This window comes from Diorhabda sublineata, chromosome 10 (assembly GCF_026230105.1).
Source record: "Diorhabda sublineata isolate icDioSubl1.1 chromosome 10, icDioSubl1.1, whole genome shotgun sequence".
In the NCBI taxonomy this organism is placed as follows: domain Eukaryota; kingdom Metazoa; phylum Arthropoda; class Insecta; order Coleoptera; family Chrysomelidae; genus Diorhabda; species Diorhabda sublineata.
Genome location: NC_079483.1, coordinates 19,522,366 through 19,548,920, shown reverse-complemented (window position 1 = coordinate 19,548,920; position 26,555 = coordinate 19,522,366). Strand labels below are relative to the sequence as shown.

At 32.6% G+C, this 26,555-nt stretch overlaps 1 protein-coding gene across 1 annotated transcript in view; it reads left to right on the top strand.

Annotated features, from left to right (window-relative positions):
- The first annotated feature begins 770 nt into the window (after positions 1 to 770).
- LOC130449360 (zwei Ig domain protein zig-8-like) overlaps positions 771 to 26,555 on the top strand; it is a 247,648-nt gene continuing 221,863 nt past the window's right edge. The window contains exons 1-2 of the mRNA XM_056787136.1: positions 771 to 964; positions 21,902 to 22,138. Coding sequence (XP_056643114.1) covers positions 22,051 to 22,138 — 88 coding nt within the window. The 5' untranslated portion in view covers positions 771 to 964; positions 21,902 to 22,050. The remainder of the gene's footprint in view (positions 965 to 21,901; positions 22,139 to 26,555) is intronic.

Below are 26,555 nucleotides of genomic sequence, written 5' to 3'. Positions count from 1 at the left end.
TTTTAAATCAAAACAAACTCTGCATCTATATTAGAACCTGAGATATAGATCTTTGAATGTAGAAAAATTGTGCCAAAAACCTACAAAAATCCATAACTCCACATTGAATATCCGCGCCGAGCTCCTCTCCAACTCCACCGATTTAAGTGTTCAAAAACTCAAAAGAAAGAAGGTCTTTCAGCGAGTGTTTTTAAATCAAAACGAACTCTGTAGCTATATTAAAACCTGAGATATTGAGGATAGAAAGTGTGTATGTGAAAAACTCCAATAAGTAATGTACAGGGTGAAATCGCATTTGAGTATAACTTGAGAATGGTGAAAATTAGATGAAATCCGATGGTTGATGGCTGATCTGTGCATCAATACCTTTCATTGAAAAAAAAAATTAAGCAAATCGGTTGGGTAGAACGCCTAAACGGACTCGGAATGGAAATCATCAATTTTTTTGATTTCTAGACAATAATTCCTAGAAATTTCACGTTTTCAGGATATTTTTTACAGGATGGATAGCGGATATTTAACCTCAAACTTGGTTAAATACACCTGGAAATGTGTGGACACAATACTTTCGGAAATAACCCGGAAAATTTCCACTAATAATTATTAAATATTTACCAATGTCGAGCCGCTGAAAAATGTCGAGTACTTTTCATAAATTAGGGAGTGCGTTGAAATATTATAACTCTCCGTCGAAGTCGAAGAGATGTCTTTAGTTCGTCAGCCACCCACGCACCAATGTGGCGCTCAGAGTTGCGAAACTGGGCCTGCCCAGCAGTGTATTGTGGACCGTCGCGACGCCAACTCCACCGACACGTTTTCAACGCCGGTGCATTAAATCCCGTTTTACGCGAAATCTCACGCGGGAATTTTCACAAAAAAATCAAAAAAAAAAAAAATCCTGTGATGTGATTTACGAGAAATGACAGTTTCCGAGTGTGGTTTTTCTTGGTGGATATAAAGTGATGTAAGTAAGTTAGGGTCGGACGAAAATACGGATTAATTTGATAACTTGGTGGAGTTCTACTCGAAATTTTTTATTCATTGAGTACAAATTATTATTCGCTACATCTCTAAATGAATATTTTTAATAAAAATTGGTTCAAACAAGGTTTAAAATAGATTTTCTTTGTTGTTATTAGCGACGATGTTGTTTAATCAATGAAAAAACCATTTAATCTCAAAAACGATGAATTTGAAGAAGTTTAAAGCGGAGTACCAGCAAGGAAACCGTGTGAAGTTGAAGGAAAACTTCAGTGGAAAACAGAATTTCAATAATAGAGATACTGGGAGTACCAAGCATCCGGATCTTCTAAATGAGAGTGAGGAACTGATTTATCTAAACCTAAACATGGAAAATCAGTGATTAGACAAAGGAAAATCACCAGATCCTGTGTCAAAGAGAGGTCGATTCGAGCGGAAAGTCTGATTTACAACTTTCCAAATGATGGACCTAATCTCAAGCTTTCCAATCCATTGAAATCGAAGGGTTTAGTACATATACGACGCCCTTCGTATTTCCTTATAAAAAAAATGTAAGTTTTGATTATTACATCGATTTTTTCCACCCTATCCATCGTTGATGAGTTTCCTGAATCAGGTTATGGAATTTCCAATGGAAAAAACAATTCTTACCATAAAAATCGTTCAAATATCAACCTTTTGAGGTTTTGAGGTTATTGCGTATGATTTTCCGTTGACCTGTAGCGACAATTTTCCATTAAGACCTTTGGGGGTTGTTGTATCATTCGAAGGGGGTTGAATGTACGTTTTCGGTTTTTAAAACCACAAAAAGTTAGTTAAAAGTGAAAAAATATCATTTGCAAGTTCAATATTAGACATTCTTCGACGATTTTAACTTGGTTTTATATACGGGGATGATTCCAGAAGTACCAGACCCAAAAAAGGGAATACAAAAATACGTTAGTGAGTTAAATAATCGATTTTTCGATATAGGATCTGTTTTATTTGTTTGTCTTTATCTAGGATAAGCGAAAAAAATAACCTGGGATTAAAGCCGAGTAACCAAAAAGATAAAACAAAGTTTTTCAAGTTCGCGAATCGTCTTGCGTCATGAAAAACGAGATGGAAGATCTTAATCTAAAAACTTAAGTCCCATTGTTCGAGGAGAAAAAAAATGAGGACGAGAAAAGACACGCTTTAATTTAGATTTGTTGAGATACAGGCTTAATTGCGAAGTTTGAAAAAATGATGTCGATTTTTTACACTTCACTTCACTCACTTTATTTAGAAAAAAAAATTGTCGTTTTAATTTATGATATAGATGTTGGAATTAAATACGATTCTCGAAATATTGAATGAAAAAAAATAGTTTATAAAGTGAATAAATTATTTAAAAACTTTTTTCAAAGGAGTACAAATGTCGTGGAAAGTCCTTTTTATAATAAATGTATGTAGATCAATTGAAAATCCTTTTCAAGGAGTAGATATACAAAAAAAGACGTGGACCATCCTTTATACTAAATAGTAGATCATTCAAAAACCTTCTGCAAGGACTGTGGAAGTTGTAGAAAGTCATTTCTACGACAAACATGAGTTACATCATTCAAAAACCTTCTGCAAGTGGCTGTAGACGTCGTGGAAAGTCCTTTCTACGACAAACATGAGTTAGATCATTCAAAAACCTTCTGCAAGTGGCTGTAGACGTCGTGGAAAGTCCTTTCTACGACAAACATGAGTTAGATCATTCAAAAACCTTCTGCAAGTGGCTGTAGACGTCGTGGAAAGTCCTTTCTACGACAAACATGAGTTAGATCATTCAAAAACCTTCTGCAAGTGGCTGTAGACGTCGTGGAAAGTCCTTTCTACGACAAACTTGAGTTAGATCATTCAAAAACCTTCTGCAAGAACTGTAGACGTCCTGGAAAGTCCTTTCTACGACAAACATGAGTTAGATCATTCAAAAACCTTCTGCAAGTGACTGTAGACGTCGTGGAAAGTCCTTTCTACGACAAACATAAGTTAGATCATTCAAAAACCTTCTGCAAGTGACTGTAGACGTCCTGGAAAGTCCTTTCTACGACAAACATGAGTTAGATCATTCAAAAACCTTCTGTAAGAACTGTAGACGTCCTGGAAAGTCCTTTCTACGACAAACATGAGTTAGATCATTCAAAAACCTTCTGCAAGTGACTGTAGACGTCGTGGAAAGTCCTTTCTACGACAAACATAAGTTAGATCATTCAAAAACCTTCTGCAAGTGGCTGTAGACGTCGTGGAAAGTCCTTTCTACGACAAACATAAGTTAGATCATTCAAAAACCTTCTGCAAGGACTGTAGACGTCGTGGAAAGTCCTTTCTACGACAAACATAAGTTAGATCATTCAAAAAGCTTCTGCAAGGACTGTAGATGTCGTGGAAAGTCCTTTCTACGACAAAAATGAGTTAGATCATTCAAAAACCTTCTGCAAGTGACTGTAGACGTCGTGGAAAGTCCTTTCTACGACAAACATGAGTTAGATCATTCAAAAACCTTCTGCAAGTGGCTGTAGACGTCCTGGAAAGTCCTTTCTACGACAAACATAAGTTAGATCATTCAAAAAGCTTCTGCAAGGACTGTAGATGTCGTGGAAAGTCCTTTCTACGACAAACATGAGCTAGATCATTCAAAAACCTTCTGCAAGTGACTGTAGACGTCGTGGAAAGTCCTTTCTACGACAAACATAAGTTAGATCATTCAAAAACCTTCTGCAAGAACTGTAGACGTCCTGGAAAGTCCTTTCTACGACAAACATAAGTTAGATCATTCAAAAACCTTCTGCAAGGACTGTAGACGTCCTGGAAAGTCCTTTCTACGACAAACATAAGTTAGATCATTCAAAAAGCTTCTGCAAGGACTGTAGATGTCGTGGAAAGTCCTTTCTACGACAAACATGAGCTAGATCATTCAAAAACCTTCTGCAAGGACTGTAGACGTCGTGGAAAGTCCTTTCTACGACAAACATAAGTTAGATCATTCAAAAACCTTCTGCAAGTGACTGTAGACGTCCTGGAAAGTCCTTTCTACGACAAACATAAGTTAGATCATTCAAAAAGCTTCTGCAAGGACTGTAGATGTCGTGGAAAGTCCTTTCTACGACAAACATGAGCTAGATCATTCAAAAACCTTCTGCAAGTGACTGTAGACGTCGTGGAAAGTCCTTTCTACGACAAACATAAGTTAGATCATTCAAAAACCTTCTGCAAGAACTGTAGACGTCCTGGAAAGTCCTTTCTACGACAAACATAAGTTAGATCATTCAAAAACCTTCTGCAAGGACTGTAGACGTCCTGGAAAGTCCTTTCTACGACAAACATAAGTTAGATCATTCAAAAAGCTTCTGCAAGGACTGTAGATGTCGTGGAAAGTCCTTTCTACGACAAACATGAGCTAGATCATTCAAAAACCTTCTGCAAGTGACTGTAGACGTCGTGGAAAGTCCTTTCTACGACAAACATAAGTTAGATCATTCAAAAACCTTCTGCAAGAACTGTAGACGTCCTGGAAAGTCCTTTCTACGACAAACATAAGTTAGATCATTCAAAAACCTTCTGCAAGGACTGTAGACGTCCTGGAAAGTCCTTTCTACGACAAACATAAGTTAGATCATTCAAAAAACTTCTGCAAGGACTGTAGACGTCGTGGAAAGTCTTTTTTACGACAAAAATTAATTAGACCATTCAAAAACCTCCTTCAAGGACTGTAGATGTTACTTGTCAGGCACACTTAATATCGAAGTAAAGAGAAAATAATGAAAAAAGTGAAGAAAAATGCGAAAAAAACTTTTAAATATGTTTAGACCTTTCAAACACTCAGTATAACGTTAAAAAATATCGAAATTCAACTCCGATCTATTTCAAATAACGAATAGGGAGTAGTCTCTATTTTGAAATTCAATTGAAATTCAAATTGAAGACTCAAATTATTTTTATTTATGCATTAATATGGAAAATTGTCTCTACTTTGAAAAGAACCACATTGTACATTGGAATTAAAGATTCAAAGCAATTTTTCTCTTCATTTATGCCTTGGAAATAGAAGAAAATTTGTATTAATGTTATGAGGCAATTTTGCCCATCTTCAGAAGTTGCCTGTTGCTCCGATTGATTCAGAACCAAGTGATTTTTGTCTAATTTATCCCTAACATTATTTTTCAAAAACACCTTATCACAAATAATATAGCAGAAGGAATAGAATGTGATAGAATAAAAGATGAAACAACAGATTGATTAATTCTTTTGGAAGTTTGACGACGGCGTAAAAAATTTAAAGTGAGGCAATTCCGAAACAAAAATAATGAACCAATTATTACCCACGTTTGTTTCGTTCCTTTTAAACATACCTGGTTATTTTCACAATTTTTCCATTTATTTTCAGTATAATGATATCTCGAGAAGTGCCAAACACGTCTTTGAAATAACAAACTTTTTTATGGCTGCCGATTACGTTCCATCCGTTAAAAAGTTGGACCATTACCTATATATACGAACTTTTAACGTATTTTGAGCTTTACGAAATGTTTTTTTCCTTCAAATTGTTAAAACATGTCTTTAATTTTGTAGTATAATAGCCACGAAAACACATTTTTTTGCCAAATAAACGATTTTATCCATCAATCCATCAAAGTAATCCAATCGTTCAAACTTCTCGATGCCTTGCTCAAAATAAGCTTCAGTTTCAGTTCAATTACTTCGTTATTTGAGCTAAATCATCATTCAAGGTCAGATCTGGACTATACGGTGGATGAGGAAGCGATTCGACATGCAATCCGTTCAATTTAACCATCGTTGTGTTGAATTTGTGAATCGGTGCAATGTCTTGATGAAACTTCGACGTTTTCCCTCCATTTTTCCATTCAAACCATCCAACAACTCTATGTAGTATTCGCTATTGATTGTCTTTACCTTTTGGAGGTAGTCAATCAACAATATTCCATGATTATCCTGAAACACTGAAGCCAAGACCTTCCCAGCTGGATTCAGACGCTTCGGACGTGATTCACCGACTGCAGTCGGTGCATATCGACGCAAAAATCTGTGCAAACATAGTGAAACACCTCGGAATCATCAACACTGCATAAGTACTGACTTAATTATCTCAATTTACCATAAGATATTATCAATTTTTAGATTTTTTTTTGATATTTTCTGTAGTAACCAGCTCAATTGGACTACCGGGAACGTTCCCCATCATCGGTGTCTATACGACCACGTTTAAATTCAGTAAATTGTTCTTTTCGATGGACCAGAGTCCTGATAACACTTTTGAATCCAATCCTGAGCTTGTACAGTTTCATATCAAACTTAATTGACTATAAATACAACAACACTTCACATATGTTACGATGTAACTCCACGAGAAACTATTAAAATTTATTGTTAATAACCTCTAACCTCAAATGATAAATTACTCGAATAACCTAACCTTAATTTATTTAACTGCAACTTCCCACGTTAGGAATTGGGTGTGTAACTAGCTTTAACATTAGATCTGTTCTGATCATGTTCTGTCACCAGATTTGCGCGCGGTGCGTTCGCGGTACTAAAAAAGCACGTTCGGCATTTTGAATTCTATGATCTTGGAGCACAGATTCCTAATGTCGAATACGTCAAATGTCTTTTGAGTTTCTGTGTTAGGTTATTATTGATCGATGATTACTAAAAGAAAAAGGAATGTTTGAATGTGGAGTTTTTGTTTTATTAAACAAATATAGTTGAATGGGAATGAAAAAAAACAGGACAAAAGTAAATAGCCCCGCGATAATCCACATAGAGGCTGCTGAAAACCACTCCAAGCGACTTATCATCGTTAAAACAACTGCATGCAAACAAGGACTTAATAGAGATAGTAATTGGAATTATATAGAGTTCATAGAAATAGTATTTGCTTCATAATTGTACCCAATTTAAATAATTAATAATATTATATAATTTATTAATAACCAAGTAAATAAATTTGAATTATATTGACAAATATACCAAATCAGAGTTTGTCGTAAACACCACAGGAAATCTTCTACATGCAAAATCGAAATGGAAAATACGGGGGTCGTTCGAGAAGTTTCTGACTTCGAATCGAACATTATCGAACGAATTATTTCCCAGACGAAAACTCTGAATATATTAAAGTTAGTACACTTTAATTTTGATACATTTCCAATAGGGAAACGCTCTTTATTAATTATAGTTGATTGACTGTATTAGTTTATCAATTAAAAAACTTTATTAATTACAAATAAATTCATCGAATCCCCCTTCGTACGATTTGAAGGGGATAATTTTATAATGATTGTTCCACTACTTACTTTGTGTTATTCGTCCCTGACAGATGAAAGGAAATTTATCCCGGGCGGAAGTTTTTGTCTCCAGAAATCACTAATACCGAAGTTTTGTTAGTCGAAGGATTAATCCATTATTTGATCTTTGAGTTATTACTTAGTTACTTAAATCTTTTCCACCAACTCAAAAATAAATTTAATGAAAAATAATTCGATTCAAGGATACATGAAAATGTACATATTTTGAAATTTGAAAACCCAAAGAATAATTGTTTAACCTGACTGATTTGGAGGAGATTCATTTGAACTTGAAATTTGTCGTAGAAAGGACTTTTCACGACGTCTACAGTCTTTGCAGAAGTTTTTTGAATGATCTAACTTATGTTTGTCGTAGAAAGGACTTTCCACGACGTCTACAGTCACTTGCAGAAGGTTTTTGAATGATCTAACTCATGTTTGTCGTAGAAAGGACTTTCCACGACGTCTACAGCCACTTGCAGAAGGTTTTTGAATGATCTAACTCATGTTTGTCGTAGAAAGGACTTTCCACGACGTCTACAGTTCTTGCAGAAGGTTTTTGAATGATCTAACTCATGTTTGTCGTAGAAAGGACTTTCCAGGACGTCTACAGTCCTTGCAGAAGCTTTTTGAATGATCTAACTCATGTTTGTCGTAGAAAGGACTTTCCAGGACGTCTACAGTCCTTGCAGAAGGTTTTTGAATGATCTAACTTATGTTTGTCGTAGAAAGGACTTTCCACGACGTCTACAGTCCTTGCAGAAGGTTTTTGAATGATCTAACTTATGTTTGTCGTAGAAAGGACTTTCCACGACGTCTACAGTCCTTGCAGAAGGTTTTTGAATGATCTAACTCATGTTTGTCGTAGAAAGGACTTTCCACGACGTCTACAGTCCTTGCAGAAGGTTTTTGAATGATCTAACTTATGTTTGTCGTAGAAAGGACTTTCCACGACGTCTACAGTCCTTGCAGAAGGTTTTTGAATGATCTAACTTATGTTTGTCGTAGAAAGGACTTTCCACGACGTCTACAGTCCTTGCAGAAGGTTTTTGAATGATCTAACTCATGTTTGTCGTAGAAAGGACTTTCCACGACGTCTACAGTCCTTGCAGAAGGTTTTTGAATGATCTAACTTATGTTTGTCGTAGAAAGGACTTTCCACGACGTCTACAGTCCTTGCAGAAGGTTTTTGAATGATCTAACTTATGTTTGTCGTAGAAAGGACTTTCCACGACGTCTACAGTCCTTGCAGAAGGTTTTTGAATGATCTAACTCATGTTTGTCGTAGAAAGGACTTTCCACGACGTCTACAGTCCTTGCAGAAGCTTTTTGAATGATCTAACTCATGTTTGTCGTAGAAAGGACTTTCCAGGACGTCTACAGTCCTTGCAGAAGGTTTTTGAATGATCTAACTTATGTTTGTCGTAGAAAGGACTTTCCACGACGTCTACAGTCCTTGCAGAAGGTTTTTGAATGATCTAACTTATGTTTGTCGTAGAAAGGACTTTCCACGACGTCTACAGTCCTTGCAGAAGGTTTTTGAATGATCTAACTTATGTTTGTCGTAGAAAGGACTTTCCAGGACGTCTACAGTCCTTGCAGAAGCTTTTGGATTGATCAAACTCATGTTTGTCGTAGAAAGGACTTTCCACGACGTCTACAGTCCTTGCAGAAGCTTTTTGAATGATCTAACTCATGTTTGTCGTAGAAAGGACTTTCCACGACGTCTACAGTCCTTGCAGAAGGTTTTTGAATGATCTGACTTATGTTTGTCGTATTGTTTTGAAATTTCATGATAAATAGCAACTGCAATTTATAATTTATCGAAAAAAATGTATGGCAATAAATATTTGAGTAGTTTAAGCGTTTTCAAAATGACCGAGAGATTTTGAAGATGATTCTCGTTCAGGTTGTCCCTCCGCGTCAAAAATGGATGAAAAAATCGAAATCGTGGGTATCACCATCGATTAACTATTCGAACTATCGCTGAATCTATAGAAATTGACGAAAAATGTTTTCCGCAAATTTTACATGAAAATTTCAACATGCGAAAAGTCTGGATAAAACTTGTTCCCAAATTTTTTGAGTCTGTAGAAGTTTTGAAAGAAAAATCGACGCACTTCATGAAGAAACTGACTTTTTGCACCACACCTCGTATATTTTTTTTTCGGTATTATCCCTATTATATTCTTTTTCTTCAGATTCTTTCTTTCATTTTTATTGGTTATTCTCATAAGTTTCATCGAACGATTCAGTTCAAATTGTTTGATTTAAGGCGCCGGATTAAAATCTGCCGGCCATAAATAATAAAAATCGGGTTTTAACAAACTTGATCGTGAAAATATTTTCGTTTCGATCCTTGTTCGCGAGCGCTCTCTCGAAACACAACAGTTTCCGGATCAAATGCTAATCAACTTATAGAAATTCCCGAGGACTTCCAATGTTTAATTCAACTAGGATGAAATTCTCGACAGAGATATATTCGCATCAAGGCCGACTGTAAGTAGGGATTCTTAGCACGTCCGGATCCCCTAGGAGGCGATTCAGAATAGCCAGTCGGGGAATCGGCTGACCGAAGCTCGGAAAATTCTGAATAGAGCCCATCGACGTCCAACTAGTCATGAATTATTTCAGTAGAAACTCGGTTAGATTAAGTACGACGCACGACTACGACTTCAGTCGGTTGCTTCATTATATGATTCGAAAACAACTCAAATACCACCCGTATAAAAACGCGTTCCGAGTACGTCAATCATTAAAAATGTCAAATGTCAAATGTCAATGTCAGCTTTGACATATTGACAACAGTGTTGCCATAATTAATTGGCGATGAAATGCATCAAAAGACATTTTAAAAAGTTTATTTATATACAAGGTGTTTAATTTGAAATGATATATTCGGAAAATTCTGGATAGAACCCATCGACGTCCAACTAGTCATGAATTATTTCAGTAGAAACTCGGTTAGATTAAGTTCTGTGCGATATATCGTCAAAAATGATATCGAAGTGATTCAATACAACCTAGTTCAGTTTTATTAACGGGACAAGTATTAAATTTAAGTTTGATTACTATAGATAACACTAAAAATCCAATAGCTATAAAGCTGTAGTTGAAGTGTACTATAAATTCCACGTTCGGGAATTGTAGTTTTAAAGATATGGAGCTCTACGTCTCATTCACATTTTTCAAAACATTACTTGCTAGAGGGATATATCTGACAAACCGTAATTTCTCCATCCCCAAGATTGTGTCAATAAATCCGAAAAGATTTCGGGTTCGAGACATAAAACTATGGAAGGTGACAATATAAAACTCGACAAAAAACATTACTCGAGATGATATCAAAGTGGAAAATGCGTCGCGCCAAGGAAATGGAAAGAATTGTGTGTGTGTACCTTAAGACATATGAGGACGGTCCGAGAACTACAAACACAATAATATATTTATTTTACAACGTTATATCTGTTTTTAGTTCCGTACGCCGAAATTCGGATTTTATTTTTGTGAATCATTGTCAAACACTCGATGGAACAACTTCGCGACGCTGTTTGTTCTATTGCAAATTATAACTGCTGGTCTTCGCAGGTCGTACGGTCTCGTCGAAACTTTCAAATACCAATTTAATGGAAACGTTCACTGTTCAAACAAATACTTTGTAGATTGTGTAGTTTTAATTTTGATTTGCTTGTTTATATCCATTTTTTCCAATTAAATTTTCACCAATCGAGGTATTTTAAAATTAAATAGTTGGTCTAGTCAATAAGTTGAAGGAAGTAAAAAATAGAGACAAAGATTCTAAAAATATGAGCGATAGAGAATAACCTGTAGAAAAATGTTTTTGATGCAGGGCAAGAAATTGGAATTGAAAAAAATGGTATTTGATTTTTTATTGATAACTCGGAAAATATTGATAATGGAGCTATTTTGAAAAAGGCTCGTTGAAGAGGATGAAATTTCCAACAAAAAAGTTACAACTCCCGAAGCTCTATCTCCACTATTTATAACTTTAATTTGACGCTGAAAATAGAGGTGCCCGCGTTTATAGAAAACTATTTTTTTATTAATAACTCGAAAAATATTGATATTGAAGCAATTTTGAAAAAAAGGCGTTGAAGAGGATGAAATTTCCAACAAAAAAGTTACAACTCCCGAAGCTCTATCTCCACTATTTATAACTTTAATTTGACGCTGAAAATAGAGGTGCGCGCGTTTATAGAAAACTATTTTTTATATCAATAACTCGAAAAATATTGATATTGAAGCAATTTTGAAAAAAGGTCGTTGAAGAGGATGAAATTTCCAACAAAAGAGTTACAATTCCCGAAGCTCTATCTCCACTATTTATAACTTTAATTTGACGCTGAAAATAGAGGTGCGCGCGTTTATAGAAAACTATTTTTGATATCAATAACTCGAAAAATATTGATATTGAAGCAATTTTGAAAAAAGGTCGTTGAAGAGGATGAAATTTCCAACAAAAGAGTTACAATTCCCGAAGCTCTATCTCCACTATTTATAACTTTAATTTGACGCTGAAAATAGAGCTGCGCGCGTTTATAGAAAACTATTTTTTTATTAATAACTCGGAAAATATTGATATTGAAGCAATTTTGAAAAAAGATCGTTGAAGAGGATGAAATTTCCAACAAAAAAGTTACAACTCCCGAAGCTCTATCTCCACTATTTATAACTTTAATTTGACGCTGAAAATAGAGGTGCGCGCGTTTATAGAAAACTATTTTTTTTATCAATAACTCGAAAAATATTGATATTGAAGCAATTTTGAAAAAAGGTCGTTGAAGAGGATGAAATTTCCAACAAAAAAGTTACAACTCCCGAAGCTCTATCTCCACTATTTATAACTTTAATTTGACGCTGAAAATAGAGGTGCGCGCGTTTATAGAAAACTATTTTTTTTATCAATAACTCGAAAAATATTGATATTGAAGCAATTTTGAAAAAAGGTCGTTGAAGAGGATGAAATTTCCAACAAAAGAGTTACAATTCCCGAAGCTCTATCTCCACTATTTATAACTTTAATTTGACGCTGAAAATAGAGGTGCGCGCGTTTATAGAAAACTATTTTTGATATCAATAACTCGAAAAATATTGATATTGAAGCAATTTTGAAAAAAGGTCGTTGAAGAGGATGAAATTTCCAACAAAAGAGTTACAATTCCCGAAGCTCTATCTCCACTATTTATAACTTTAATTTGACGCTGAAAATAGAGCTGCGCGCGTTTATAGAAAACTATTTTTTTATTAATAACTCGGAAAATATTGATATTGAAGCAATTTTGAAAAAAGATCGTTGAAGAGGATGAAATTTCCAACAAAAAAGTTACAACTCCCGAAGCTCTATCTCCACTATTTATAACTTTAATTTGACGCTGAAAATAGAGGTGCGCGCGTTTATAGAAAACTATTTTTTTTATCAATAACTCGAAAAATATTGATATTGAAGCAATTTTGAAAAAAGGTCGTTGAAGAGGATGAAATTTCCAACAAAAAAGTTACAACTCCCGAAGCTCTATCTCCACTATTTATAACTTTAATTTGACGCTGAAAATAGAGGTGCGCGCGTTTATAGAAAACTATTTTTTTTATCAATAACTCGAAAAATATTGATATTGAAGCAATTTTGAAAAAAGGTCGTTGAAGAGGATGAAATTTCCAACAAAAGAGTTACAATTCCCGAAGCTCTATCTCCACTATTTATAACTTTAATTTGACGCTGAAAATAGAGCTGCGCGCGTTTATAGAAAACTATTTTTTTATTAATAACTCGAAAAATATTATTATTGAAGAAATTTTGAAAAAAGGTCGTTGAAGAGGATGAAATTTCCAACAAAAGAGTTACAACTCCCGAAGCTCTATCTCCATTATTTATAACTTTAATTTGACGCTGAAAATAGAGGTGCGCGCGTTTATAGAAAACTATTTTTTTTATCAATAACTCGAAAAATATTGATATTGAAGCAATTTTGAAAAAAGGTCGTTGAAGAGGATGAAATTTCCAACAAAAGAGTTACAATTCCCGAAGCTCTATCTCCATTATTTATAACTTTAATTTGACGCTGAAAATAGAGCTGCGCGCGTTTATAGAAAACTATTTTTTTTATCAATAACTCGAAAAATATTGATATTGAAGCAATTTTGAAAAAAGGTCGTTGAAGAGGATGAAATTTCCAACAAAAGAGTTACAACTCCCGAAGCTCTATCTCCACTATTTATAACTTTAATTTGACGCTGAAAATAGAGCTGCGCGCGTTTATAGAAAACTATTTTTTCATTAATAACTCGGAAAATATTGATATTGAAGCAATTTTGAAAAAAGGTCGTTGAAGAGGATGAAATTTCCAACAAAAAAGTTACAACTCCCGAAGCTCTATCTCCACTATTTATAACTTTAATTTGACGCTGAAAATAGAGGTGCGCGCGTTTATAGAAAACTATTTTTGATATCAATAACTCGAAAAATATTGATATTGAAGCAATTTTGAAAAAAGGTCGTTGAAGAGGATGAAATTTCCAACAAAAGAGTTACAACTCCCGAAGCTCTATCTCCACTATTTATAACTTTAATTTGACGCTGAAAATAGAGGTGCGCGCGTTTATAGAAAACTATTTTTCCATTAATAACTCGGAAAATATTGATAATGAAGCAATTTTGAAAAAAGGTCGTTGAAGAGGATGAAATTTCCAACAAAAAAGTTACAACTCCCGAAGCTCTATCTCCACTATTTATAACTTTAATTTGACGCTGAAAATAGAGGTGCGCGCGTTTATAGAAAACTATTTTTTCATTAATAACTCGGAAAATATTGATAATGAAGCAATTTTGAAAAAAGGTCGTTGAAGAGGATGAAATTTCCAACAAAAAAGTTACAACTCCCGAAGCTCTATCTCCACTATTTATAACTTTAATTTGACGCTGAAAATAGAGGTGCGCGCGTTTATAGAAAACTATTTTTCCATTAATAACTCGGAAAATATTGATAATGAAGCAATTTTGAAAAAAGGTCGTTGAAGAGGATGAAATTTCCAACAAAAAAGTTACAACTCCCGAAGCTCTATCTCCACTATTTATAACTTTAATTTGACGCTGAAAATAGAGGTGCCCGCGTTTATAGAAAACTATTTTTTTATTAATAACTCGAAAAATATTGATATTGAAGCAATTTTGAAAAAAAGGCGTTGAAGAGGATGAAATTTCCAACAAAAAAGTTATAACTCCCGAAGCTCTATCTCCACTATTTATAACTTTAATTTGACGCTGAAAATAGAGGTGCCCGCGTTTATAGAAAACTATTTTTTTATTAATAACTCGAAAAATATTGATATTGAAGCAATTTTGAAAAAAGGTCGTTGAAGAGGATGAAATTTCCAACAAAAAAGTTACAACTCCCGAAGCTCTATCTCCACTATTTATAACTTTAATTTGACGCTGAAAATAGAGGTGCGCGCGTTTATAGAAAACTATTTTTTCATTAATAACTCGGAAAATATTGATAATGAAGCAATTTTGAAAAAAGGTCGTTGAAGAGGATGAAATTTCCAACAAAAAAGTTACAACTCCCGAAGCTCTATCTCCACTATTTATAACTTTAATTTGACGCTGAAAATAGAGGTGCCCGCGTTTATAGAAAACTATTTTTTTATTAATAACTCGAAAAATATTGATATTGAAGCAATTTTGAAAAAAGGTCGTTGAAGAGGATGAAATTTCCAACAAAAGAGTTACAACTCCCGAAGCTCTATCTCCACTATTTATAACTTTAATTTGACGCTGAAAATAGAGGTGCGCGCGTTTATAGAAAACTATTTTTGATATCAATAACTCGAAAAATATTGATATTGAAGCAATTTTGAAAAAAGGTCGTTGAAGAGGATGAAATTTCCAACAAAAGAGTTACAATTCCCGAAGCTCTATCTCCACTATTTATAACTTTAATTTGACGCTGAAAATAGAGGTGCGCGCGTTTATAGAAAACTATTTTTCCATTAATAACTCGGAAAATATTGATAATGAAGCAATTTTGAAAAAAGGTCGTTGAAGAGGATGAAATTTCCAACAAAAAAGTTACAACTCCCGAAGCTCTATCTCCACTATTTATAACTTTAATTTGACGCTGAAAATAGAGGTGCGCGCGTTTATAGAAAACTATTTTTTTTATCAATAACTCGAAAAATATTGATATTGAAGCAATTTTGAAAAAAGGTCGTTGAAGAGGATGAAATTTCCAACAAAAGAGTTACAACTCCCGAAGCTCTATCTCCACTATTTATAACTTTAATTTGACGCTGAAAATAGAGCTGCGCGCGTTTATAGAAAACTATTTTTTTATTAATAACTCGAAAAATATTATTATTGAAGAAATTTTGAAAAAAGGTCGTTGAAGAGGATGAAATTTCCAACAAAAGTGTTACAACTCCCGAAGCTCTATCTCCATTATTTATAACTTTAATTTGACGCTGAAAATAGAGCTGCGCGCGTTTATAGAAAACTATTTTTTTTATCAATAACTCGAAAAATATTGATATTGAAGCAATTTTGTAAAAAGGTCGTTGAAGAGGATGAAATTTCCAACAAAAGAGTTACAACTCCCGAAGCTCTATCTCCATTATTTATAACTTTAATTTGACGCTGAAAATAGAGCTGCGCGCGTTTATAGAAAACTATTTTTTTTATCAATAACTCGAAAAATATTGATATTGAAGCAATTTTGAAAAAAGGTCGTTGAAGAGGATGAAATTTCCAACAAAAAAGTTACAACTCCCGAAGCTCTATCTCCACTATTTATAACTTTAATTTGACGCTGAAAATAGAGGTGCGCGCGTTTATAGAAAACTATTTTTTTTATCAATAACTCGAAAAATATTGATATTGAAGAAATTTTGAAAAAAGGTCGTTGAAGAGGATGAAATTTCCAACAAAAGAGTTACAACTCCCGAAGCTCTATCTCCATTATTTATAACTTTAATTTGACGCTGAAAATAGAGCTGCGCGCGTTTATAGAAAACTATTTTTTTTATCAATAACTCGAAAAATATTGATAATGAAGCAATTTTGAAAAAAGGTCGTTGAAGAGGATGAAATTTCCAACAAAAAAGTTACAACTCCCGAAGCTCTATCTCCACTATTTATAACTTTAATTTGACGCTGAAAATAGAGGTGCGCGCGTTTATAGAAAACTATTTTTTTTATCAATAACTCGAAAAATATTGATATTGAAGCAATTTTGAAAAAAGGTCGTTGAAGAGGATGAAATTTCCAACAAAAGAGTTACAACTCCCGAAGCTCTATCTCCACTATTTATAACTTTAATTTGACGCTGAAAATAGAGCTGCGCGCGTTTATAGAAAACTATTTTTTTATTAATAACTCGAAAAATATTATTATTGAAGAAATTTTGAAAAAAGGTCGTTGAAGAGGATGAAATTTCCAACAAAAGTGTTACAACTCCCGAAGCTCTATCTCCATTATTTATAACTTTAATTTGACGCTGAAAATAGAGCTGCGCGCGTTTATAGAAAACTATTTTTTTTATCAATAACTCGAAAAATATTGATATTGAAGCAATTTTGTAAAAAGGTCGTTGAAGAGGATGAAATTTCCAACAAAAGAGTTACAACTCCCGAAGCTCTATCTCCATTATTTATAACTTTAATTTGACGCTGAAAATAGAGCTGCGCGCGTTTATAGAAAACTATTTTTTTTATCAATAACTCGAAAAATATTGATATTGAAGCAATTTTGAAAAAAGGTCGTTGAAGAGGATGAAATTTCCAACAAAAAAGTTACAACTCCCGAAGCTCTATCTCCACTATTTATAACTTTAATTTGACGCTGAAAATAGAGGTGCGCGCGTTTATAGAAAACTATTTTTTTTATCAATAACTCGAAAAATATTGATATTGAAGAAATTTTGAAAAAAGGTCGTTGAAGAGGATGAAATTTCCAACAAAAGAGTTACAACTCCCGAAGCTCTATCTCCATTATTTATAACTTTAATTTGACGCTGAAAATAGAGCTGCGCGCGTTTATAGAAAACTATTTTTTTTATCAATAACTCGAAAAATATTGATATTGAAGCAATTTTGAAAAAAGGTCGTTGAAGAGGATGAAATTTCCAACAAAAAAGTTACAACTCCCGAAGCTCTATCTCCACTATTTATAACTTTAATTTGACGCTGAAAATAGAGGTGCGCGCGTTTATAGAAAACTATTTTTTTTATCAATAACTCGAAAAATATTGATATTGAAGAAATTTTGAAAAAAGGTCGTTGAAGAGGATGAAATTTCCAACAAAAGAGTTACAACTCCCGAAGCTCTATCTCCATTATTTATAACTTTAATTTGACGCTGAAAATAGAGCTGCGCGCGTTTATAGAAAACTATTTTTTTTATCAATAACTCGAAAAATATTGATATTGAAGAAATTTTGAAAAAAGGTCGTTGAAGAGGATGAAATTTCCAACAAAAGAGTTACAACTCCCGAAGCTCTATCTCCATTATTTATAACTTTAATTTGACGCTGAAAATAGAGCTGCGCGCGTTTATAGAAAACTATTTTTTTTATCAATAACTCGAAAAATATTGATATTGAAGCAATTTTGAAAAAAGGTCGTTGAAGAGGATGAAATTTCCAACAAAAAAGTTACAACTCCCGAAGCTCTATCTCCACTATTTATAACTTTAATTTGACGCTGAAAATAGAGGTGCGCGCGTTTATAGAAAACTATTTTTTTTATCAATAACTCGAAAAATATTGATATTGAAGAAATTTTGAAAAAAGGTCGTTGAAGAGGATGAAATTTCCAACAAAAGTGTTACAACTCCCGAAGCTCTATCTCCATTATTTATAACTTTAATTTGACGCTGAAAATAGAGCTGCGCGCGTTTATAGAAAACTATTTTTTTTATCAATAACTCGAAAAATATTGATATTGAAGCAATTTTGAAAAAAGGTCGTTGAAGAGGATGAAATTTCCAACAAAAGAGTTACAACTCCCGAAGCTCTATCTCCACTATTTATAACTTTAATTTGACGCTGAAAATAGAGCTGCGCGCGTTTATAGAAAACTATTTTTTTATTAATAACTCGAAAAATATTATTATTGAAGAAATTTTGAAAAAAGGTCGTTGAAGAGGATGAAATTTCCAACAAAAGTGTTACAACTCCCGAAGCTCTATCTCCACTATTTATAACTTTAATTTGACGCTGAAAATAGAGGTGCGCGCGTTTATAGAAAACTATTTTTGATATCAATAACTCGAAAAATATTGATATTGAAGCAATTTTGAAAAAAGGTCGTTGAAGAGGATGAAATTTCCAACAAAAGAGTTACAATTCCCGAAGCTCTATCTCCACTATTTATAACTTTAATTTGACGCTGAAAATAGAGGTGCGCGCGTTTATAGAAAACTATTTTTCCATTAATAACTCGGAAAATATTGATAATGAAGCAATTTTGAAAAAAGGTCGTTGAAGAGGATGAAATTTCCAACAAAAAAGTTACAACTCCCGAAGCTCTATCTCCACTATTTATAACTTTAATTTGACGCTGAAAATAGAGGTGCGCGCGTTTATAGAAAACTATTTTTTCATTAATAACTCGGAAAATATTGATAATGAAGCAATTTTGAAAAAAGGTCGTTGAAGAGGATGAAATTTCCAACAAAAAAGTTACAACTCCCGAAGCTCTATCTCCACTATTTATAACTTTAATTTGACGCTGAAAATAGAGGTGCGCGCGTTTATAGAAAACTATTTTTTTATTAATAACTCGAAAAATATTATTATTGAAGAAATTTTGAAAAAAGGTCGTTGAAGAGGATGAAATTTCCAACAAAAGTGTTACAACTCCCGAAGCTCTATCTCCACTATTTATAACTTTAATTTGACGCTGAAAATAGAGCTGCGCGCGTTTATAGAAAACTATTTTTTTTATCAATAACTCGAAAAATATTGATATTGAAGCAATTTTGTAAAAAGGTCGTTGAAGAGGATGAAATTTCCAACAAAAGAGTTACAACTCCCGAAGCTCTATCTCCATTATTTATAACTTTAATTTGACGCTGAAAATAGAGCTGCGCGCGTTTATAGAAAACTATTTTTTTTATCAATAACTCGAAAAATATTGATATTGAAGCAATTTTGAAAAAAGGTCGTTGAAGAGGATGAAATTTCCAACAAAAAAGTTACAACTCCCGAAGCTCTATCTCCACTATTTATAACTTTAATTTGACGCTGAAAATAGAGGTGCGCGCGTTTATAGAAAACTATTTTTTTTATCAATAACTCGAAAAATATTGATATTGAAGAAATTTTGAAAAAAGGTCGTTGAAGAGGATGAAATTTCCAACAAAAGAGTTACAACTCCCGAAGCTCTATCTCCATTATTTATAACTTTAATTTGACGCTGAAAATAGAGCTGCGCGCGTTTATAGAAAACTATTTTTTTTATCAATAACTCGAAAAATATTGATATTGAAGCAATTTTGAAAAAAGGTCGTTGAAGAGGATGAAATTTCCAACAAAAAAGTTACAACTCCCGAAGCTCTATCTCCACTATTTATAACTTTAATTTGACGCTGAAAATAGAGGTGCGCGCGTTTATAGAAAACTATTTTTTTTATCAATAACTCGAAAAATATTGATATTGAAGAAATTTTGAAAAAAGGTCGTTGAAGAGGATGAAATTTCCAACAAAAGAGTTACAACTCCCGAAGCTCTATCTCCATTATTTATAACTTTAATTTGACGCTGAAAATAGAGCTGCGCGCGTTTATAGAAAACTATTTTTTTTATCAATAACTCGAAAAATATTGATATTGAAGAAATTTTGAAAAAAGGTCGTTGAAGAGGATGAAATTTCCAACAAAAGAGTTACAACTCCCGAAGCTCTATCTCCATTATTTATAACTTTAATTTGACGCTGAAAATAGAGCTGCGCGCGTTTATAGAAAACTATTTTTTTTATCAATAACTCGAAAAATATTGATATTGAAGCAATTTTGAAAAAAGGTCGTTGAAGAGGATGAAATTTCCAACAAAAGAGTTACAACTCCCGAAGCTCTATCTCCATTATTTATAACTTTAATTTGACGCTGAAAATAGAGCTGCGCGCGTTTATAGAAAACTATTTTTTTTATCAATAACTCGAAAAATATTGATATTGAAGCAATTTTGAAAAAAGGTCGTTGAAGAGGATGAAATTTCCAACAAAAAAGTTACAACTCCCGAAGCTCTATCTCCACTATTTATAACTTTAATTTGACGCTGAAAATAGAGGTGCGCGCGTTTATAGAAAACTATTTTTTTTATCAATAACTCGAAAAATATTGATATTGAAGAAATTTTGAAAAAAGGTCGTTGAAGAGGATGAAATTTCCAACAAAAGAGTTACAACTCCCGAAGCTCTATCTCCATTATTTATAACTTTAATTTGACGCTGAAAATAGAGGTGCGCGCGTTTATAGAAAACTATTTTTTTTATCAATAACTCGAAAAATATTGATATTGAAGCAATTTTGTAAAAAGGTCGTTGAAGAGGATGAAAGTTCCAACAAAAAAGATACCACTCCCGAAGCTCTATCTCCATTATTTATAACTTTAATTTGACCCTGAAAATAAAGCTTCCCGAAAAATATTTTTTTTGTTAATAACTCGAAATAACTATATATAAATATCTGCAACAAGTTTTTTTCCACCTTTTTTTATACTGCTTCTTTCTTTAGGGTAAACCTAACTAAACATTCTCGATTTTACATAAAAAAAACTTTTAAAATCCCAAAAAGTCAACAAACAAAAACAAATAAATGAAAATTATTTCTAAAAAACATAAACAACTCGCTGCTATTTATAAAAAAGTTCCACAGGCGCCGTTAAATTTCAGACTTCCATTATAACCGGACAGGTCCGGCACCACGGACCATATCATGGACGAGTATATAACAATACTTTATAATATCAAATAATTGTGGAATTGTACGATTAGGTGCATTCAAATATTGTTTATAGCGACGAAATTTCTTTAATTAATCATAGTTTATGAGTTGATTTCCATTAAACGTAATAAAGTTGAGACTCCGCTATTCCTTTTGAACCATACGGTATAAATCCATCGAGTTCAAACAGAAGCGACCAAAGTGTGAGAGAAAATTTCTTTTTATCCGAACTCTCTTTTGCTTATTGCATTGTATGAAATGGAGTAGCTCATAAAAATGCATGAGGTGCAGTCACCCGGTAACGTGAAACTAAATTAGAGTTATGGAATTCATGCTCGAAATTTACAAAGGCAAACCAGAGCTAGTATTCTTCAGAATCTAATATACAAGGCAGATCAATAAAAACGCACGACTACGACTTCAGTCGGTTGCTATCCGGAAACAACTCAAATACCACCCGTATAAAAACGCGTTTCGAGTACGTCAATCAATAAAAATGTCAAATGTCAAATGTCAATGTCAGCTGTGACATATTGACGACAGTGTTGCCATAATTAATTGGCGATGAAATGCATTAGAAGACATTTTAAAAAGTTTATTCATATACAAGGTGTGTAATTTGAAGTGATATATTCGGAATTTATTGTTTTAGGAACCAAAATAATGGAGCTGATACGACGAAATCATTCAAAGACAAGAATGATTTCGGAAGGTTAAATGCGGGGTGTTGTGAGAAGAAAAACTTCGCATCATGTTTAGAACACCTTTGAAAGGTGTTTTTTATCATAAAGAACCATCAAGATGTGTTGGTTTATAGATATGAACAAATGGTTACTTGGGTTTATTTTATATTCTCTGTTATTATTGGATTTCCTCAGTTTCGGACAAGGTAAGTGTTTTTGAAGGTTGTTTTTGCTATTTTTACGAAATATAAGAATAGTTATTGTTTATATCGTACAACCCTCGTGTATTGATTCGAAAATACTTCGTATTTTGTATCACGTTTCTTTAAAAACGTGTATATCTTACGTTGGGCCGCCGGGTTTGAGGTTATGTACGGAATAGTCGTTTTCCATGTTTCGTTTTACAACGAACCAAAAAACTTTTCTCATTTCCTCAAATCCTGTCGAACACTCTTATATATATATATACATATATATACGAAATCATCAAAAGAATTGCAAGACCAGCAGACGAACAAACGAAAGAGCAAAAGCAAACAGAGGGTGGATGCATTAAGAATTGAAACCCATAAAAAAGCTGGATTCAATCTTAAGAAATAAAGATGCTTCTCTAGTTTGTAAAAGGGCAATATCATCGGGAAACTAATCACGTGAACATTGGGATTTTTTTTTTCATTAATTGCGGATCAGAAACTGTTTTATCAACTCGTCAACTGGATTGAATATTTTCCGTTGAATGGGAAATCTTCGCTAGTACTGGAAAGCCTTCTCGACAGCATTTTTTTTACCGAAATAGCTGGAAAATCGTTGAAATATTCTTGATGAGCACGTCGTTTGAAACGAAACTGATTTTTTATACAGGGATCGCTCCGGAAGTACTCGACTCGTAATATATGAGGAGTAGTCCACCTAAATAAAATACAGACTCAAAATAATGAGGAAACTATGAAATAGTAGTACCAAGCAAGCTGTTAGTGGTTAGTATTTACTGCAAGACTCGGTATTTAATCATTAATCTCATTATATTGTTGGAGGGACGTTCAGAAGAGGTTAAATGGCGTATGTAGTTGATCACGTGAGATCAGGTTTTGTTTTGAAGTATTTAAAGTTGTATACTTTTTAGTCACTGGTCACTGAACGTTTCTACCTACTCATTTTTATCGTATTTTATTCAAATTAATGATTTAATCGTGGTTTTTTCGGTATAAATATCACTTATGGTTGAAGATACTTTTTATATGTTGAATATTATGGAAAATTAAAGATTGATTAGGATTTCAGATGCGGCGATGTTTTAAATAAATGGGAAAATTAATATTAATGAGAAAATTTATGCAAATACCGTGATAGAAAGTTTCGGTGATATGTCTTTGTATCTGATTTCTAATCTTAGGAAATTATGATATTTTAGGAAAAATATATAACATAAAAGAATGAAATTAATGTTTTGCTGGTAGTCACTGAAAACCCACAGACTGTACGGTGTGCAAAGACAAAATACACCCTCACTAAATTTACTTGAAACAATTGATTGATATATTTGATGAAAACCTCAGAATTTTCAATTAAATTCCATAAAAACCTATAAAATTACGATTAAATTGATTAAAATCTGGATATTTGTGATTAAATTTGATGGAAATTCATTATTAATTTCGAATACAAAGCGATTATTGATTGAATTGGATTGAATCCTTGATATTTATTCATATATTTCATCAAAACCTTGAGATTCTCGTTTAAATTCCATAAAAACCTAGAAATTCGCGATGAAATTGATTGAATTCTCGATATTTGTGATTAAACTTGAACGAAATAAAGAAATTCATTATTGAATTCGAAAACAAAGCGTTTATGGATTAGATTGGATTGAATCCTTGATATTCACTCATATATTTAATGAAAACCTAGGAATTTTCAATTAAATTCCATAAAAACCTATAAAATTACGATTAAATTGATTAAAATCTGGATATTTGTGATTAAATTTGATGGAAATTCATTATTAATTTCGAATACAAAGCGATTATTGATTGAATTGGATTGAATCCTTGATATTTATTCATATATTTCATCGAAACCTTGGAATTCTCGGTTAAATTTCATAAAAACCTAAAAATTCACGATGAAATTGATTAAATTCTCGATATTTGTGATTAAATTTGAACGAAATAAAGAAATTCATTATTAAATTCGAATACAAAGCGTTTATGGATTAAATTGGATTGAATCCTTGATATTCACTCATATATTTAATGAAAACCTAGGAATTTTCAATTAAATTCCATAAAAACCTAGAAATTCGCGATGAAATTGATTGAATTCTCGATATTTGTGATTAAATTTGAACGAAATAAAGAAATTCATTATTGAATTCGAAAACAAAGCGTTTATGGATTAGATTGGATTGAATCCTTGATATTCACTCATATATTTAATGAAAACCTAGGAATTTTCAATTAAATTCCATAAAAACCTAGAAATTCGCGATGAAATTGATTGAATTCTCGATATTTGTGATTAAATTTGAACGAAATAAAGAAATTCATTATTGAATTCGAAAACAAAGCGTTTATGGATTAGATTGGATTGAATCCTTGATATTCACTCATATATTTAATGAAAACCTAGGAATTTTCAATTAAATTCCATAAAAACCTAGAAATTCGCGATGAAATTGATTGAATTCTCGATATTTGTGATTAAATTTGAACGAAATAAAGAAATTCATTATTGAATTCGAAAACAAAGCGTTTATGGATTAGATTGGATTGAATCCTTGATATTCACTCATATATTTAATGAAAACCTAGGAATTTTCAATTAAATTCCATAAAAACCTAGAAATTCGCGATGAAATTGATTGAATTCTCGATATTTGTGATTAAATTTGAACGAAATAAAGAAATTCATTATTGAATTCGAAAACAAAGCGTTTATGGATTAGATTGGATTGAATCCTTGATATTCACTCATATATTTAATGAAAACCTAGGAATTTTCAATTAAATTCCATAAAAACCTAGAAATTCGCGATGAAATTGATTGAATTCTCGATATTTGTGATTAAATTTGAACGAAATAAAGAAATTCATTATTGAATTCGAAAACAAAGCGTTTATGGATTAGATTGGATTGAATATCCTTGCTATTCACTCATATATTTACTGAAAACCTAGGGATTTTCAATTAAATTCCATAAAAACCTAGAAATTCACGATGAAATTGATTGAATTCTCGATATTTGTGATTAAATTTGAACGAAATGAGGAAATTCTTTATTGAATTCGAAAACAAAGCGTTTATGGATTAGATTGGATTGAATATCCTTGCTATTCACTCATATATTTACTGAAAACCTAGGGATTTTCAATTAAATTCCATAAAAACCTAGAAATTCACGATGAAATTGATTGAATTCTCGATATTTGTGATTAAATTTGAACGAAATGAGGAAATTCTTTATTGAATTCGAATACAAAGCGTTTATGGATTAGATTGGATTGAATATCCTTGCTATTCACTCATATATTTACTGAAAACCTAGGGATTTTCAATTAAACTCCATAAAAACCTAGAAATTCACGATGAAATTGATTGAATTCTCGATATTTGTGATTAAATTTGAACGAAATGAGAAAATTCATGATTAAATTCGAATACAAAGTGATTATTGATCGAATTGGATTGAATAACCTTGATATTTACTCATATATTTCATCAAAACATAGGAATTTTCAATTAAATTCCATAAAAACTTAACAAAAACTAACAAAAATACACCCTCACCACATTTACTCGAAACAATTGATTTTGAAAAAAAAACTAGCATTTTGTAAATGGGTTTTACGAAAAGTTAATCAACAAACAGATTTCTTCGATTTTTTTTTTGATTAGAAGACGAAACCACGTTTAATAAAACTGTCATCATTATTAACAATCCCATCATTTTGTCGAACGATTTTTTTGACATGTACAACGATCTAAATATCTAAATATCTCCTAAACCATAAATTTTATCGAGTTGAACAAAGAGTACATTTTTGTTAAAAAACGATTGAAAAATCTAAATTTTCTAATTTTAAATTATACAGGCTGTCCCTGTAAAAATGACGGATTGTTAAACATTGGATTTGAACCGATACTATCTTCCAGAAAAATTTAGTAAATTAATTGTTGTTATAAATTAATTGCATTGACTTTTATGATATATACAGTACGTAACATCGATCCATGTACTTACTACACTTATATTTATAATAATAATACAGTTAGGACCGTATAAGGAAGCTACGATGGACGGAAATATCATTAAAAAATAAATTCGATGAAACCTTACAATTTTCATCGCACACCTTTTAAATTCAAAATAATTTCGAACGAACATTGTTTCTCGGAAGAGTTTCTCGTACTACAACAAGAACTTTTCAAGTGAGTTGATCTGAACGTACGCCAAGTGCTTTATAAATGCCATCTTCTAACTTCGAATGTATTCACAGTGCCCGTGGAAGTGCTCGAATTTGTCTTTGGTGTCTTTTGCAGCGGCACAAAGAAAAAGGTTTATAAAATATTGTTTGATTTAATGAAAACGGAATACTGCAGACCGTTTTTTTTTCGAGACGA